We start from the raw sequence: 19,538 nt of genomic DNA, 5'->3' as shown, positions 1-19,538 counted from the left end.
CTCACACACTCACTCACACACTCACTCACACACTCACTCACACACTCACTCACACACTCACTCACACACTCACTCACACACTCACTCACACACTCACTCACACACTCACTCACACACTCACTCACACACTCACTCACACACTCACTCACACACTCACTCACACACTCACTCACACACTCACTCACACACTCACTCACACACTCACTCACACACTCACTCACACACTCACTCACACACTCACTCACACACTCACTCACACACTCACTCACACACTCACTCACACACTCACTCACACACTCACTCACACACTCACTCACACACTCACTCACACACTCACTCACACACTCACTCACACACTCACTCACACACTCACTCACACACTCACTCACACACTCACTCACACACTCACTCACACACTCACTCACACACTCACTCACACACTCACTCACACACTCACTCACACACTCACTCACACACTCACTCACACACTCACTCACACACTCACTCACACACTCACTCACACACTCACTCACACACTCACTCACACACTCACTCACACACTCACTCACACACTCACTCACACACTCACTCACACACTCACTCACACACTCACTCACACACTCACTCACACACTCACTCACACACTCACTCACACACTCACTCACACACTCACTCACACACTCACTCACACACTCACTCACACACTCACTCACACACTCACTCACACACTCACTCACACACTCACTCACACACTCACTCACACACTCACTCACACACTCACTCACACACTCACTCACACACTCACTCACACACTCACTCACACACTCACTCACACACTCACTCACACACTCACTCACACACTCACTCACACACTCACTCACTCACACTCACTCACTCACTCACACTCTCACACACACTCTCACACTCACACTCTCACACACACACTCTCACACACACACTCACTCACTCACACACAGGTTTTGTGTTTCTTAATGGAACTGATTAATCATATGCAATATTTTGACAATATTAAGTTTTTAAAAAATGATGTATAATTTTATGAAATGGCATTATTTGTGGATAATTTGGGCAATATTCTGTGTTTGAGTGGAAACAAGTGTGCTAATTAAAAGAAAACAAAGAAAGAAAAGAAAGTTGATGATGAGATTAAATGCAATATTAGTTTTTTTCAGCTGCTTACACACAAAATCCTCACTTGTCACAGTTTCTGAAAGCTGACACTCAAACAGCAGAATCTGCAAAACCATACACTAATTCTCAGCCTTGACTCAGTTTTCAATTTCAAAAAACACTTTCTGCAAAACACGACACACAATTCTCTATGAAACACACACAAATCTAACAGGAATTAATATTATGGCAAAGGTGTTTGCAAATGTTTGCTTTTGAGATGTGTTTGTGATATTTTGAATGCAGTGCTTCATTTTGCAAGAGATGCAAGGCGTTTTGCATTTTGTGTGCAATTCTTGGATTTGTGTGTAAAGTTTTGAAAAAAAAAAAAGAGGCAAAGTTTTGAAAATGTGTGTAAGCAGTTGAAAAAAACTAAGTAATAATACAGCATAATGAGAAATGTACAAGCAATTTTCTGTAGGCCGGTTATTTCTGACTGAGAACACCGCAAGTAAAACCCCCAAAAAGTACAAAAATGATCTCAGATTTAGGGTTAGTTGTTATACCCTGTGTGAGCAAAGTCAGCAAGTTTTAGTCCAATATGATGACATTATTATTATTTTCAGGAAAAAGAAAATCCTCTCCAGACGAACATGAAAACAAGCTCACCTTCCAGCGTTCCTCATCCTCGACCCAGCGGTTCTGTGTTTCTCTCTGAACTAAGCACAACAGGTCAAAATACCAGTTTCTCACCACAGAGAAGTTGATTTTCACATTAAACCAAACTGAGCTGAAGTACTACACTACCCACAATCCTCCAGACTCTGACCTCTCTGAAGAACAGATCATGCGTTTGTCCAACATTATGAAACACACATTACATAATCCTCTGTATTTGTGATGTAACGTGTGAAATCTCAGTTCCGTCTCAGTCGTGACCCAAAACTGCCTAAAAGCAAAAACAATCAGCAGGAAGGATTAAAGTGTTAGTTCACTCGACTTCTAAATGTGGGGAATGTTTACGCCACAGCACACAGTAATGAGAAATATCCCAAAGTCTGTGCGTGTGTTGGGTGTTTTTGGCCTCGAGGCGTCTGCGAGACATTTCCGTCGCTCAGATTCATCATGATCTGCTATTACGAGTCTGAAGAGAATCTATGGAGCAAAACGAAGGGAAACAAGCTTCATATGGCCTATCATACAGCAATGGCATCTCAAACAAACAGCATAAATCTGGCTGCATTTTATTGGATTCCAGCGGCGGTCTGTGTGTGAAGAGAGCGTGAGCGTTTCAGACAGATGCAGATACAGCAGAGAAACAGTTCATTACGAGCGAGCGTTTGTGTGTGTAGATTGCAAACAAACCAGCTTAAACATCAGCGCTGATGTGTGTGTTTACCAGCAGAAGAGAGAATCATGACTCCATCTGTGAGCGTAATCAACAGTGTGTTCTGTCAATAAAGAGTCCCGTCTGTATAGAAGAATCATATTATGGGCTGTCGCCGGTCATGTGTCCAGAGAAGCTTCCTGGCATCTCCTTCCACAGACGGTTAGGAAATGTCCACTAAAAAACAGCCAAAACTTGTTCCCATTATAAAATGTAACAAAATATGCCATTAAAATGTACAGATCTGCAGCATATCTGCAGTACAGGTACGTTTGCAGGTACAGATGCGCAGCGACTCCAGCGCACACACACGTTTCCTCAGTGCGTTTGAAACATACACACAACATTACAACAACATTCCCACAATGCTCCAGTCTGACGCCTTTGTGCCACGCAGAACGAGAGCAGAAGTGACATCAGTGGTTCCTAAAGCGCTTCGATGAGCGCCGCTTCTCACCTGAGGAGGGAAAATCACAAACAGCTCAGGAGACAAATCCACTGAATATATGAACATTTAATATCAGCTGTCACACACATTTCATCGAAAAGTGAATTCATGCTTTAAAATTCATTCAAATATTACATGATATTCAGATATCATAATTCAATCTCCCACTGAAGATTGACCTCCGGTCATTGTTTTCCATTAATATTATTGTTTTATTCAGAAGAATGATACAGATTCAATGCAAGTTAAGCCCCATCTGCCTCATTTGGGAAATAATGTTGACTACCATAATTTAAACACCGTTTCCAAAATATAGCCTAATAAGATTGAAGCATTATATAAAATCACTTGCTCTCCTAGTGTGTGTAAAGTTACACTGTGATCTTTGAGTCTGTCCTGACCATGTACAGTAACAGGTAAAACTCTAGCATGATACTTGGCAGTAACTCTTGTGTACTCATTACATGTCGTACCAAACCTGTACGACTTTCTTCGGTGGAACGAAAAAGAACATTGGGAACCAAACAACATTGACTTTCACTATGGACCAAAAACTGAGACATTTCTCAAACTATCCACTACTAGTCTGCGCAGTAGGGATGCAATGGTTCAAGTTACTCACAGTTCACGGTTTTAGAGTCACGGTTTCGGTACGGTTCGGTATGTGCTATTTTTAGGGGAAAAAGGACCATATTTTCAAATAAAAATAGAGAAAATAAGAACAAATAATCTAATTACAATCAACAGCACAAATAGATATAATAGAGCAAAGATACAAATAAAATAAACACTGATTTTCAGTTTTTTTAGGTAGGTCTAACATTTTTTAGGTACAGAAATTGAATAAAGTTATCAAATGTAAAATAACATTGCATGTTGTATGTATAAATTAAAGATGAATCCTAATGAAGCTTAAAACAAGAGCAGTGAGTGATTTCCTTGTTTTTGCGGTTTGATTAACATTAAAAAAGTGCTGTCACTTTAAGACAATGCACGGATACAGTACGTTCAACCGACTATATCTGCACCAATTACAAACTTACTAGAAAAACCAACCTTATTAGAAAAACCAACACTTGAACATACATTAGTGTGATAAAAACTACCTAAAATGATGAAAACCATCTTTGGGAAAATTTGAAGTGTAATTTGATTTTTTTAGTTCAGCTTAATTCCTATTCGTTTATGGAGAGCGGGGGATTTATGGCCTATACTGCAGCCAGCCACCAGATGGCGATTTAAATGTTTTGGCTTCACTTTTCATGACAGGCACGGCACTGTTTTTAACATGACTGAGGTTTCAGAGTTTTTGCCACAACAGCATGTGCAACACCGTTCTGTTCATCCTTAAACGTACCTTCCATCTTCTAATCTGTGTCTGAGAACAGCTCACATGTGTTCCCTTCACAGTCCTCTCTGCCCTCACCAATCCGCTCCCCGTTGCTCCCCGTGTTGCCAAACCAGTTTTCGATCTCTGGGCTGCTGGGTTTGGTGTTCTCTTCTCTCAGCGGTCGTTTTGTTGCGACGTTCCGCTCTCCAAACATCTCCTTCCGGTCTAGGACGCGGCCCTGCTGAGGTAGCCGACTATCTCTGAACCAGCGGACAAGTTCTGTGCGAGCCAACCGCGCCTGCATCTCCAGATGCCTGAACTCTATGGGCGAAGGCCATCGGTTCTGGACAAAGACATTTTTGAGAAGGTTCGCAGACTTGCTGACTTGAGGCACGGGGCTGAAGGAAAGGTTGCCAGAACGTCTCGGAGCTCCATTGAGGAGAGTCTGCTGGGACTCCCGTTTAGAGCCCATGGAGTTTAGCAGGGCTTGTTCCAAATCATCTCGAAGTGCTCTGCGCTCCAAGAACCAGCTTTCGATTTCCTCTCTGGCCATTCTAGTGGTGATCACGAGCTGTTCGACCTCATTATAGGACGGGAAACTGTTCCTCTGAAAACTCTCCTCTAGAAGCTTCATTTGTCCAGGACTCTTGTCCTTCACTCTCTCTAGCAGAGGAAACTGAGTGGGAACTGAACGCTCCCTCAGAGCAAATTCAACACGTGAGTTCAGGGAATCATTCTGGGAATTTGTAGTTTGATCGAAATACCAATGCTTAGCATCCCCATGGAGCATTTCTTTGCCATTCGGACTACTGAAGCCTGTGAATGCTGGAGCAGCTGATGGCTCTATAGATTTACACTGAAGGACTGGTGTCGGGGACGAGGACAGAGGCACGGCCGATGGAGTCTGCATGATCATTGGCTTACTCTCTTGTGGGGTCGCCACAGCTGGTGCCAAGGTCATGGTTATACCATTACCAAACTTGTTTTTAGCAACAAACGAAGAGGGTGAAGTATGATTTCTCATTTGCTGATCAATTACAGATCTTTTGAGATTGGTGGACACTATGGGTGACAAAGGGAGTCTTTCTTTGGGCAGCTCTGAAGGAAATGCCACAGGTATCTTCTCTTTAGATTGAGCCATTGGGGGGTTCCCTTTAGGTGGGACAAAATGTGCAGCAACAGGTCTCTTCATGTCTGAGGCCACCAAAGAATCAGGGCTAGATGTTCTAGTCTCTGAAAGCCCAGAAGAAGAAGCGATAGCGAGTCTTTCTGAAGGTGGAGCTGGTGGAGGGGGCATGCGCAGACTCTCTTTGGGGTCTCCGGTTGGGCGTTTGACTTCTGAAGCCAAGAGTGGAGTTCCTAGAGTGCGCTTAAGCGTCTGTGCCTGACAGACTGCTGTAGCAATGCCAGGCGTACAAGTAGTAGGCGATCTATCAGTTGTGATGTTTGATGCAAGGCTGGTCTGCCCAAATCCATGACAAGTAGCTTGACAAGGGTTGAGTGGTCCTCCAAATGGTGCAGGCCAGATTTTACAGATCTGGTGTGCAGGTGCTATGCTGCCATTGAACATCTTCTTACGGGCTTCTTCCACTTCTTCAGGGGACCAGGTGATGCCCTGCTTCAGTCGCTGAGTGGTGAACCATACCTTGATCTGGTCCTCAGGGTGCCTGGAAGCAGCAGTGAGCCAGGAGAGCTCTGCGTGGGTCGGATATGGGAATCGGCTAAATGATGTGATCAGGCTGACATTGCTGTCCAATATGGGGTTGTACTTGTTGGTGTGAATAGGAACTGCGATTGTTGGAGAGGTGCTGAGATTGGGAGGTCGCTGTAGCAGAGGTGTTACGTGACTCGTAGGCTCTGGAATAATGATTGTACCATTTACCCTCACAGCTCTGATCTCATCCTTCAGCACTGGACTGTCCAGCTCCTTCTCCACATCCAGTCCTTTCTCCAAAATGCTGCTGTTTTCCATTGGTGTCTTTCCAGTTTCTTCATCTTCTGGATTGCTGGAGTCTCCAAACAGTCCGGAGTCGTATATGATGTCTGGAAGGGATCCTTCATTCTCACTCTCAATGGTTTGCTCCAAGATACTTTGGCTATCCAGATTGATATGCCTGACCTTAAAATGGCTCTCACCTGGGTGTTGAACTTTATTATGACATGAGAGGGAGTCAGACTTGTTGGTACTGAAATCGCAGATGGTACAAAGGTAGAGTGTACTGACTGGACCTTCAGACTCATGATCTCTAAAGTTCTGCTCCGATGCAGAACCCCCCTCGGACTGCTCCTCTTCCATATCATTCAGTGATGTGCAGTTTTCGTCTGCTGTGAGCGGCACAGGTGAATATCTGCCCAACACGGTCTTTGCTGAAACATCCGTTTCCACTGAGTCTTCTGCAGTGAAACTGGTTGCACGGAGCACACAGGGGTTGGACGACTTCCTTCGGCTTGACATGATGAGTATGGTGACTGTGGCAGGGATGGTCTGGTGAGGGAGTTTAATGGGGAACGGGGGGATAGGAGTGAAGACCCAGCATTTGGGCAGATGGCATAAGATGCTCCCTCAGACAGGGAGCTTCAGCGGCGAAACAGGGTGTCATGGAGGCTCGTCACACAGAGCTCACCTGCACAGATACAGAAAGACTTTATTAGACTTTAACAGACTGAGATCAGTGACACCAGTCAGATCCTGTAATTGGTAGAGCACGGCACAAGCAATCCCAGTGCTGTGGGTCTGATTCCCATGGAACACACATTCGGAGTAAATCTTTACCCTGAATGCACTGTAACTGGCTTTAGATGAAAGTTTCTGCCAATTGCGTAATGCACCATTTTTTTTAATGTTTTGAAATAAGAGTACTCTTGACAATGTAAATATACTGTAACTTTTCATGACAGAAAGTTCCCCTCGATTAATTATAACTGATTATACGGGATGGGCATCCCGTGGTAACTAGGAATTACACAAGCTTCAGCCTGGATCCAGCCCTTACGAAGATCTGAGATGACCGAACACCTGAGAAGAGATGACATAGTCACCACTGACAAGCTACTACTAAATATAATGTAGAAACTTACACTTTTTGTAAAGCTGCTTTGCAACAATTTGAATTGTGAAAAGCGCTATTCAAATAAACGTGAACTGAATTGAATTATATGCATTATAAGTGGACTTCAGGGAATAAAATAGTCCTTAAAGAGTTCTTGAAGTCTCTGATTTTAAAGTCTGTCTAAAGATTTTCTAAATATAGAATTTCCAGAGCAAAATTCTTAACATTGGATAAAGTCAGGTTCAAAATTCTTGTTTGATTTTGTTGACAGAGTTAAAGGTTTTTCCAGTGGGGATTTTGGATTTCTCTTTTTATCACGCCCACAAATCAGAAAATACCGCCAACAGACAGAAAACAAACACATTTTCACAATGTTTTTAGAAGTAAAATGTCGTATAAATCAGTGTGAATGATATATGAACAAACCTTCAGAATATAGAGAGGAATAAAACTAAGTTTTGGTGTGTGTAAGTGGAGAAACAAACTCACAACCTTTAAAGATATGCATTTTCACCATGTTTTTTGGGGAATAAAAGGTTGTATAAATCAGTGTGAATGATATTTGAACAAACCCCTCAGTAAAAACCTTTAGAATATAGATGGGAATAAAACTGAAAGTTTTGTTGTATGTAAGTGCTGCTGAAACTCAAAAATTATGCATATGAAAACACTGTCTAAGCAGCAGTATCTGCAACTGCAGTGTGGTTCAGACTACAATTAAACAAACACCTCTGATGAACAAAAAGACTCACTTTTCAACAGAGAGACTGAGGCGAGACTATGCCTTTGCACAGAAGGTTCATGAGTTCAGGCATTCCAGAAGCAAAGCCAACAGCTCAACTAAGACAGAAGACTTACCAACAGCTTTAGCTAGAATCACAGACCGAGAGCAGAGAGAGAAAAGAAAGTTTCTAGTTGGCAGAAAAATGTGAAACAGGTTTGTATTAATTTGTAACTAATCCCAAACGTTTGGATGTGGCGCTCAAGGCCGCAGGTCAACGAGACGATTCTGGCACACGGAGGAGATTCGACTGTGAGAATCCAAACACACACGGAGCCGCAGGACAATTCACATGAATACATTCATCACAGCAGCAGAAACGCAAACAGAGGACGCATTGTACTCTCACACACACACTCTCTCACACACACACACACACACACTCTCTCTCACACACACACACACACTCTCTCACACACACACACACACACACTCTCTCTCACACACACACACACACTCTCTCACACCACACACACACACACACACAAAATCACATTATATGCTATTTCTCAAAAGCAGTTTCATGTGCCCATCATGTCTGTCTTAAGATAGTGTTAATCATATTAGTTTCCTGCATCCTTTTTCATTCAGTATGGTAAGAACATTCAAAACAAGTATTTGTTTATAGTCAAATTAATGTCCGAAAAATAATCTTACATAACACTGAAGAGAGATGCAAAAGTTTGTTTACAGAAGCAATTGTTCTCTCAATGTAGGTTTCCAAATCCAAATCTTCTTCAACTTTGCTACTAATAAAAAACATTTCCATGCCTTGTCTGCTTCCAAACAGAGATGCAGAATCCCTTTAACTAACAAAAGCCAGTTCTTAAAGGGGTCATATGATGTTGCTAAAAAGAACATTATTTTGTGTATTTGGTGTAATGAAATGTGTTTATGCGGTTTAAGGTTTAAAAAACACATTATTTTCCACATACTGTACATTATTGTTTCTCCTCTATGCCCCGCCTTTCTGAAACGCGTCGATTTTTACAAAGCTCATCGTCTGAAAAGTGAGGTGTGCTGTGATTGGCCAGCTATCCAGTGCGTTGTGATTGGCCGAATACCTCAAGCGTGTGACGGAAATGTTACGCCCCTAACATACCGTGATGATGTAACACTCCAAAGAGAAAGGAACAATTGAAATCGCATCATATGACCCCTTTAATGACTTCATCCTAAAGGAAGTGACATCATTTCGGAAGGTAACAGCGGCACAAGCCTCTATAAGTATATTATCATTGGATCTAATGAGTTCTGGGATGTTTGTGGTGTAATTTGGTTTGTGCCCAAATATTAAACCCTGTTTGATCAAATGACACAAACCGGTTCGATAAGATCAACATTTCAAAAGATATGAATATAAAACATATGAAAATCAGTGAATGTAAGCAAGCTGTCAGTCCCTCAGAGTAATGACCGACTTTGGCTCTTTATTTCCATCAGGGTCACTGTGTAAATAATCAAATGTCTGATCTTGATCAGAGCAGATTCTGAGCAGAAACACGTCCCTACACTACAACACAAGCAGATTTATAGACTACAGGTGAATAGAGTAAAAATTAACTTCATTGAAGAAACTTTTTTGTATGATATGTTTTCTGAAATGTTATGTTTAAATATGCAAATTCAACATTATGTAATGAAATATGCACTCATTTCCAGAACAGAAATCTGAGCATTGGTTCATAATTCTTGTTTGATTTTGTTGTCATATTAGAGTTAAAGGTTTTTTCAGAGGATATTCTGGATTTCTCTTTTTATCACTCCATAAATCAGAAAATACTGTCAGAAAAAAAAACACATTTCACCATGTTTTTAGTAGTAAACTGTTGTATAAATCAGTGTGAATTAAATATGAAGAAACCTTCAGAATATAGAGAGGAATAAAACTGTACGTTTTGGTGTATGCGCTGCTGAAGTGGAGTAACAAACTTTTAAACATATGGATTGGCATTGAAATCTACAGACGCAAATAGATAAAGTTTAATAAAATAAAGACTTAAATTTGTATTTTGGATGTTATCTTTCAAAACTTTATGTAAAGCCAAAAAGCCCAAAATTGAAAAATGCATGAAAAACTGTTTTTGCCTGTAGTGTCCTGTTAGTTACTGACAGGTTTTGCAGAACTGGATCCGTCAGCGTCAGGGTCACTTTAACGAACCGGACTGAAGTCCGTGGTGAGGAATGCTAATACGGCACATCGCTGCTGCTGGAGGAAAGAAATTGGTTTTCTCTCTCCTGATTAGAAATGTAAAAATATTAAGGCGAGCTTCATTTCCATGCTGTTGTTATAGCAACAGCAAGAGTGTGACAGGCCAGCGACGCTGTATGTTCGTTAATTACAGCAGCCTGACAGCGAGCAGCACCGTGGGGACGTGTGTGTGTGTGTGTGTGTATGAGAGTGTGTGTGTGTCTGTGTGTGTGTGTCTGTCTGTGTGTGATTGGACAGGCGACACACACTCGTGTGTATGTGAGTAATGACCCGCTCACATCACCAGCGCTGGACTGTCATTATAAAACTTGCATGAGACTCTGTCAGCGTCTGCGACGATCACACACACACCACTGTCGTCTAATAAGTGAGTGAAGGACTCGAGGACAGGTTTGGGATCAGCGCTGGAGCTGAACTCAATCACAATCACACTCGTATCCATCCGGGTCCCAGAATCAGACCCATGATATTAGAATAACCCTCCCTCACAGCATTCAGCCGAACAATCTCAGGAGAACCAAACACACGCGGTTTAGACTTGCACAGGTCTGATCCACACAAAACACACACGCACGGTTACCATGGAAACCACTAGCAAAGCCACACGTGACACCGGACGCCCGTGTACAAACACACACACACACACTCACTCACTTCACTCACACACACACACACACACACTCACTCACACTCACACTCATTTAAATAATTACATTTTTACTCCTGTATATAGTGCATTTATTTAATTTTAGGGTTGGGAACCGAAACCCGGTACCAATATGGCACCGGTACCTATGTAACCGGTATGTACCAGAACCGAATCAGAACGCAGATTTCGGTGCCATGCCTGAGCGATCGATTGAAATATTTGTCCTCAGGTTCTCCGAAACATCATCACCGGCACCGCACGTGAAAAATAATTTCCCGGCTGAGAAAATGCACGTGAACTCCGGAAAGCTCTAATAATACAAATCCAACACATCTTTGTAGTAACGCGAGTGTCATGTTGTTTTCACATTCAGACTTAAAAGCACAGCTCGGGAAATGAGAGCATCGAGGAGCGCGTGAATGCAGTAATTACACTTGCTCTGATGGCAGCAGGTAGCCTTCCGTTAACTAAGCTAAACATGCTTAAACTAAAATGCCTAAAGCTAAACTTCCCTTGTATTCACATTTCTAAAGCTGTTGTCCAACAAAAGAGAAAATTATAACCTTTTTACTCCACAACACCAGACATATGCTACATTAAAAATACATCGATTAGCAATGGATTATAAATTAGGGTGACCATACGTCTTCTTTTCCAAATATTGCATAAATTACATTTGACTGAAATGCTTGTATTGAAACATCTTGTGTTGAGAAATCTAATTTGCCTTGATCTTTTAGCATATAAGAGGTCTTTGTACCATTAAAACATCCTGCACGTTTCATAGTTTAAAACGTCCTCCTCATTATAAACAAAGCATTTATTTAATCAAGCTCAGAAAACTGTTCGTTTGGATCGGAGGCGCAAGATGATGTCACCTGGGCACAGACATTTGCATAAACACACCTCCAGAGCTAGACACTGACCAATAGTCTTCTTCTCAAAATAGGCCCCTCCCACTGGCGTTCAGTCGCTAACGGTAACACTTGATCATGCTGAATGCGTCAAAAACAAATAGAAATCACAGTCACTGCGCTGTCTCGTCTACACTGGATACAGTTACAGATATGAGTCTGTCGTCAGGACAAATGCAGTGAAAGAATGTTCGCTTTGACGCGTTTGGTTTAAACAGCTCGTTCACATCTTTGTACAGATATCAGAAGGTTTCCAGTGTAAGGAACAAGTGATAGTTTATTTTAATAGCGTCTCGGATCGTGTCGGAGGATTTTGTTTTGTAATCGAGGCACAGTGTCATGGAGAGTCACAAAGAAACATCTGTTGAAAGATGAAGCGGTGCTAGATCTGACTGCAGCTGCATCACAAACCGTAAGATCATGATTTCGTCTGGAAATGACCATTTTGTTTTGATCATGTTGTAAAAACACTCGCATGCAATAGTGAGGGGCGTTGATACTGTTTCCTATGCAGTGACGTTAGCCAATCACAACAGTGGCTGATTACTGACAAGCCTTAAAGGACACGCCCCTTAAAACAGATCGTTTTAGACAGAGGGTCAGAATCAGGGTTGAAAAAGATAATTTTTCAACATATTTGTTTTTTGTGCAAAAAAAAAAAAAAAAACTTTATTAACATTATAAGTAAACCTCAAGGAACATATTAAAATAATAATAATAAAAAAATCGATGTCACGACCCCTTTAAGAGTTGAACCTATCAGATAATGAGTTGGGTTTTGTTGCTTCTCTTGATTTCGGGTCTGTTTTTCATCTGCAGAGATGAGAATCAATGACAGAGTGTCCTGAAAGCTGCTGTTTGAGTCACTGACAGTGAGTCTGCAGCTCTGTTCTCTCCTGCTCTTCTAATTTGGGAACTTTGTATTCCGTGGCTTCTCATGTTTCTGTCTCCTGAGGATGAAGCGCTTTGTTGCGTCACTCAGTTGCTTTGAATAAAAGCGTCTGCTCAATGAACAAATGTACACGTAAAGCATGGTTGTAAATCATCGTATCGCTGTGCGTTTAACAGATACATGAGAGTTTTAACGAAGGGTAATGTAATGGTGCGTTAGATTTATAAAGCGTGAGAGGCTTTTCAGTGAATCACTTCCATCTTTTGAAAGGAAGGATTTATCCTGTTCTTGCAAAACTAGCAATGATAAATCATCTTTCAGTCAGATTTCTGAATAAACCAGTATTTTTCTGAGAGTGGGATGTTTAATTGAAATTCCTCCGTCCTGCATCAGCACAATCTCAGCCAGTCATTTGTCTTTCTCTACAGAGCCTCACACACACACACACAGACACACACACACACACACAGAGACACAACATACACACACACACACACATACACATACACACCCACTGAGTTTCTGTCTCGCTGCGAGAAACAAGTGTAAAGGTGACGGTCACCAGTCACAGCCAATAGGAGCGCAGCACCGAGCCCCGCCCCCACCTGCTCATCCAATCAGATTGATTCCAGCTCAGGAATTCTGTCCACAGCCAAACTCAATATTGACTCGCCTTCAAACGCCTCCTCGAAGAATAAAGAGATACGGAGAGACGAAAGCACACGCTTATCTTCTACTGTTCTATACTTCTCATGTTTTTATAGAAATCATTTGATTTATATGCATCTCCAGTAAGCACAATAACAATAATGAAACTATAAATACACATGGGTGAATTGTATTTCATCTTAAAATCAAATAATAAAGTATTTTGCATAAAGAAGCTTTTCTTTCTGCAATGTTTTGTGAAATTTTCCCTACTTATCACGACTATAATGTTTCTCTTTCTCATTCGTTTTTCATCAGTGTAATACAATTTTAAATCATCACTTTGAATTACCTTTGTGTCTAAAATGTGCTATATCAATAAACTTGCTTGCTATTTACCTGTAACGAATCTGAAGTCCCACACGTCTGCAGAAAATAGCTTATTTCTGCCTCACAAACACACAAACTAATTATATTTTTTGTAATTTCTTGACTTTCATGTGGCACTGGTCTGATTTTTATTCTGAAAACACTGTGTAATGACAATCACATGAGAACATGAATACAGAAGTCAGATACAGTAAATTCAGAATACATATTTAATTCGCAGTCTTTGGGCGTCATGAAAATAGAAAAATATCTTATTGCTCCTAAAATGGGCTTCATTGTCTTTATGCAAATTATAATGATTATTTCGAGGTGTTTTGTCTTCAGATTCATGCTGGTTCATGATTCTGGTTCAGCACTGCAGCTGTGAGTGCATTATCGTTTCCCAGCAAACCCCGCCCATTAGCCTGGCATCATCCAATCAAAATAAAGCAGTAAGAGCAGGCCTACCGGGGGTTTGTGAACTTCCCAGACGGGACGAACCTCACCGACGGAGAGCGTCTCAGCATCGTCTCAGCAGATTCCTGCGGAGACAGAGACGAGAGGAACAAGTCTCACACATCTCACACAAGTGCGGGAGGTTATATCTCAAGCATGTTTGTTTGTAGCATGAGGATACTCAAAATTGATTGGATGAATTCACGTTTTAAACAGTTTATTGTACAGGTAGCTAATCTCCGCTCTACACTATTGTGCTGCTACACTGCACGCACGCACACAACACACAAGCTCGCACATAACGTACAGATCGCGCACACATAGAAACATTCAGGAGTGCAGAAAATTGTCAACATGCACTGTACTGATTAATCAGCTTAAAAATGTAAAAGTTACAGCATATTCTTCATATTCATTCATATTCGCTGCACAGACAAGTGAGTTAAGCAGTAATTTAATATTAAACTATTCTTCTAGTATTATGTAATTATTTTCAATAAATAGAACAGAAATTTGTGATAGGCTATTTCAAAACACTGAAATACTTTAGCCGCTTTTGGCTGCTGTGATATGTTTGGATGTTTTCAGTTAGTTTTCAGTGAAAAATAATAATATTGATCTCTTAGTTTTAGAAAATACCCTGTTTTTGAGAATATATTGAATTTCCTTTTTTTTTCTGACATAGTGGACCTGGTAATTTTGGTCGGTAAATATACCACATTTATACATGCAAATGGTAGAAACCCTCCTTTACTATATTTCATGATTTTGTGAGAATATTTCAAAGTTTGGTTACAAATACTTCAAAGAAAACTAAGTAGAAAGATGGGAAACATATGTTTCAAAATAGTTACTATTTTAGTGCTGTCCTGATTTATATCTTTGTTAGTCCATTAAATGTCAAATCTTGCTTTTTTTGTCATTGTGGTGTGCCACCTATAATAATAAGAACTGTTTTTGAGCAGCAATCAGCATGATTTCTGACGGATGGTGTGACACTGAAAGCTGGAGTAATGGAGCTTAAGCATGAGAGAAAAACACATTTTAAAATATACAAAAAGAAAGCGGTTCTTTCAAATTGTAGATTTACTGTTCTCTGTTTTTTTTTTAATTAAATAAATGCAACCTTACTGAGCAGAAGAGATTTGTTTCAAAAACCATTAAAAAAAATCTTACTGTCTTTTTTTTTTTTTGATGGTGGTGTATATTATAGGCTATATTTTATTTGTAACATATAACCTAGGCCTATTTTAAACGCATGTATTATAACCCAAATATAACCGCCCACAATATTACATAAATAAATAAAAAAGCCTATACGTCGTTGAATCCCACTTAACATTCATGACATATTTGATTTGACTGGACTCGAAATATCCTTATCTTAGTTCCCAAGGAGCAAAACGGGCACGCGAATATAAATTAGGCTATATTTTCAAGAGTTGAATCTTGTAATGTGGCATTCAAACCAACCGCTGCCAATCAGCAAACAAAAAGCATTCATATTAATTCTTCTAAACAAGAAAAAGCATAGTGTGCTTTATCGTGTCTGAATGTTGCTATCAGTGGTTCAGTATCTGAGCGCGAGCGCTACATTAGCGGAGATAGAAAGTGCGCTTCGATGCATCCAGCGTAGAGACTGCGTTAGGACGAGGCAGACCATTTTCTTTTGCTAGTCTCAGCTCATGCATCTTTGTGTGACTCGCCTGAACCAAACGCCCCGTTCAGAAACACTAATATAGAGTAGCCTATATTTGAAGAGTTCAGATGCAAAAGCCTCTAAGTGCCATTTGAAATCTTCTTTTATAATTAGCATTGTTATCAGGCTCCTCCTGTGTGTATAGGTTCAGTAATTTCACTTTAATGGCAATGCATAGGTTCTTTTATTTGCCATTAACGTGAAATAACAGAACAAAAACATCTGCATCTGAACTTTTTTTATTACTTCAAGATGCCATTTTCACAACGTTTCTAATGTTTTTAGTTGCATTTTTTAATTTTAGGTGTGGTTTCTGAAAGGTATTTAAAACGTTGTACTGCAACCAAAATACGAGGCTGTGAGAAGTTTGAAAACGTTCTGTGTTTGACGAGCTGAACATCATCCTACAGAGATTAGACAAACTTACACTAATATAGACACACTCGATATGAATCATAAACTCATGTGATGATGATGATGATGATGATGCGGTCATTCATTCACGCAGTCGGTTGTTTTCTGAACACAACTTCATCACGAACGCTCATTCCTGTCGAAACACAGACTAAATAAACACACTCGGAGCGATCAAACCGAGCGAGACACCGGAGCGGGATCACCGGGAGCCATCCGTCCCCCGCCGCCGGTGCCGTTCGCGTCCAGGCCCGGCAGGGAACGCACGGAGAGCGCGGCTAACCGGCTAACGGCTCCGCTTCCACCACAAACTTTCCTCGGTCAGTCGCACTAATAGCGGGTTAAAACGCCAAACCTCACCTTCTGGAAGCGCGTCGAGCCTCCGGGAGAGAGAGCGGCGTTCGGATCAACACCGGAGCGGAGACGAGCACGGGAGATCTACGGTAACCGACACATGATCCGGTACGTCAGAGACGCGCCAGCGCTTTCATTCAGAGTTTATACGTCAATGAACGCGAGCTATAAATACTCCAGCAGCACAAACACCAGTCACTCACTGTGTATTATCTCTGTCCAGACACAACAACAGCCTCATTCCACTCGCATCTATGAAGATATGCGACTATGGAGCACTAAACCGGTCAAAAGGGTCCATTTTTGGAAATTGAGATTTATACATTATCTGAAAGCTGAATAAATAATCTTTCCATTGACGTATGGTTTGTTAGGATAGCACAATATTTGGCTGAGATACAACTATTTGAAAATCTGGAATCTGAGGGTGCAAAAAAATCGAAATATTGAGAAAATCATCTTTAAAGTTGTTCAAATGAAGTTCTTAGCAATGCATATTACTAATCAAAAATTAAGTTTTGATATATTTACGGTAGGACATGTACAAAATATCTTCATGGAACACGATCTTTACTTAATATCCTAATGATTTTTGGCATAAAAGAGAAATGTATAATTTTGACCCATACAATGTATTGTTGGCTATTGCTACAAATATACCCCAGCGACTTAACACTGCTTTTGTGCTGCAGGCTCACATATCAGCTAAACTGGTGAAATAGAACTCTAAACCTGTAAACCTTTCTCCATCATCATACATAAAGAAATGACAGATTATCTGTATGTAATCGTGTGTTATAAATAGGATTGAGGAGGAAAGGTCTAAATATTGAGAAAATCATCTTTAAAGTTGTCCAAATGAAGTTCTTAGCGATGCATATTACTAATCAAACATTAAGTTTTGATATATTTACGGTAGGACATGTACAAAATATCTTCATGGAACATGATCTTTACTTAATATCCTAATGATTTTTGGCATAAAAGAGAAATGTATAATTTTGACCCGTACAATGTATTGTTGGCTATTGCTACAAATATACCCCAGAGACTTAACACTGCTTTTGTGCTGCAGGGACACGAATCAGCTAAACCGGTGAAATAGAACTCTAAACCTGTAAACCTTTCTCCATCATCATACATAAAGAAATATGACAGATTATCTGTATGTAATCGTGTGTTGTAAACAGGATAGAGGAGGAAAGGGAACATGATGACGCAGGCCAGACTCAAACCTGCATCCTCCACATGAGATGCTCAATGTCTTCACACACTTACAGTCCTTTCACATAAGAAAACATAGCTTTGAGATCTTTATCTGAATTCATTTCGGACATGATCACACAGTAATGATGGAGAAGAATGACATTTATTCAGACTCACACATTCAGTTCTTCTTGTGAATAAACGTCATCATGCTCATATTTCACCCCAAAATCATGTTTTTGATTTCTCGACAGTAGTTTCTTGAAAAATATGCACAATTCCCCCCATAAATGATCACTACTGTCAAATGCTACTGTGATTTGTAGTTTACGATTGAAAGCAATATGTTAATTGATTACATTGAGAATTGCAAACATTTTTTTGTTTTGCAAGATTTCTTAAATGTTATGTATTTATATGCAAATGAGCGATTATCTTATTAAATATGCACTAATTTGCATACATTTACAGAACAGAAATCTGAATACTAGTTCATAATTCATGTCTGATTTTGTTTAGTTTTAGGTTTTTCAAGAGTGGATTCTGGATTTCTCTTTTCATCACTCCAGAAAATACTGTCAAAAGACAGAAAACAAACACATTTCACCATGTTTTTAGGAGTAAAATGTATAAATCAGTGTGAATGAAATATGAACAAACCTTCAGAATACAGAGAGGAATAAAACTAAAAGTTTGCTGTTAGTAAGAAAAAAACTCTTTAAAAGTTTAAATCTACAGACGCAAATAGATCAAATGCAATAAAATAAACACTTCAATGTGTATTTTGGATGCTTTCTTTCCAAAATCAATGAGTGCATGAAAGATTTATAAGAACATTTATAATGTTTTCAACAATAATACATGTTTGTTGAGCAGCCAATCAGCATATTAGAATGATTTCTGAAGATCATGTGACACTGAAGACTGGAGTAATGATGCTGAAAATACAGCTGCGCATCACAGAAATAAATTACAGTTTAACAGATATTCACAGAGAAAACTGCTAGAGAGCTGCTTGAATTGAATTAGTTGAACATCTGATGAATTGTACAGCATTAACACTGTTGTTGTCCTGTTTCTGACTGTGAAGCTGCTTTGAATCTGTATTATACAGAAACTCTGAGCTGATGAGCTGCTGCCTTCTGCTGGAGGATCTGCGCATGTGCAGCATTCATATTTATACACTGACAGATTACACTGATAAATTGAACATTGACTTCAATGCTATGAGAGACTGGATGCTTTCAGCTGATTTCTATTGAACTGCAGCTCAAACTATTTCAGATATAGTGAATTAAGCTACAAACTCCATCATAAAGCACAATGTTTCCATCTGACGTGTTTTGAGCTGCAGCTCGTCATATTAATGGAGTGTGGAACGAAAAATGAAAGCTAAATAGAAATATTAAAAAGAAAGACAAAAACTAAGAAAAAAGGCAAAAGCACAGCAAAATTACTAAAACTTTACTTTTACTTTACTTTTCACGTCATTTAGCAGACGCTTTTATCCAAAGTGACTTACAAATAAGAAAAAGTAATTTAAACTAAAAGCTAAAACTCTATAAATACTATATATATACACATTTAACAAAATAAAA

General features: G+C 40.0%; 1 protein-coding gene across 1 annotated transcript; it reads right to left on the bottom strand.

Annotated features, from left to right (window-relative positions):
• Nucleotides 1-1,799: 1,799 nt before the first annotated feature.
• LOC107730052 (zinc fingers and homeoboxes protein 2-like) lies at nucleotides 1,800-6,852 on the bottom strand. Its single transcript, XM_016540786.1, has 2 exons — nucleotides 4,324-6,852; nucleotides 1,800-2,975 (listed from the first exon to the last, which is right to left on the bottom strand). The coding sequence occupies exon 1, from the start codon at nucleotides 6,749-6,751 to the stop codon at nucleotides 4,334-4,336; it is 2,418 nt and encodes an 805-aa protein (XP_016396272.1). The 5' UTR covers nucleotides 6,752-6,852; the 3' UTR covers nucleotides 1,800-2,975; nucleotides 4,324-4,333.
• Nucleotides 6,853-19,538: the final 12,686 nt, after the last annotated feature.

This window comes from Sinocyclocheilus rhinocerous, unplaced genomic scaffold (assembly GCF_001515625.1).
Source record: "Sinocyclocheilus rhinocerous isolate Xijiao unplaced genomic scaffold, SAMN03320098_v1.1 scaffold1119, whole genome shotgun sequence".
NCBI classification, from domain to species: domain Eukaryota; kingdom Metazoa; phylum Chordata; class Actinopteri; order Cypriniformes; family Cyprinidae; genus Sinocyclocheilus; species Sinocyclocheilus rhinocerous.
This window is presented reverse-complemented; position numbering and strand designations above follow the sequence as displayed.

Excerpts from the sequence above, each read along its gene's own strand:
- LOC107730052 (XM_016540786.1), bottom strand. The coding sequence starts at position 6,751 with ATGTCAAGCCGAAGGAAGTCGTCCAACCCCTGTGTGCTCCGTGCAACC.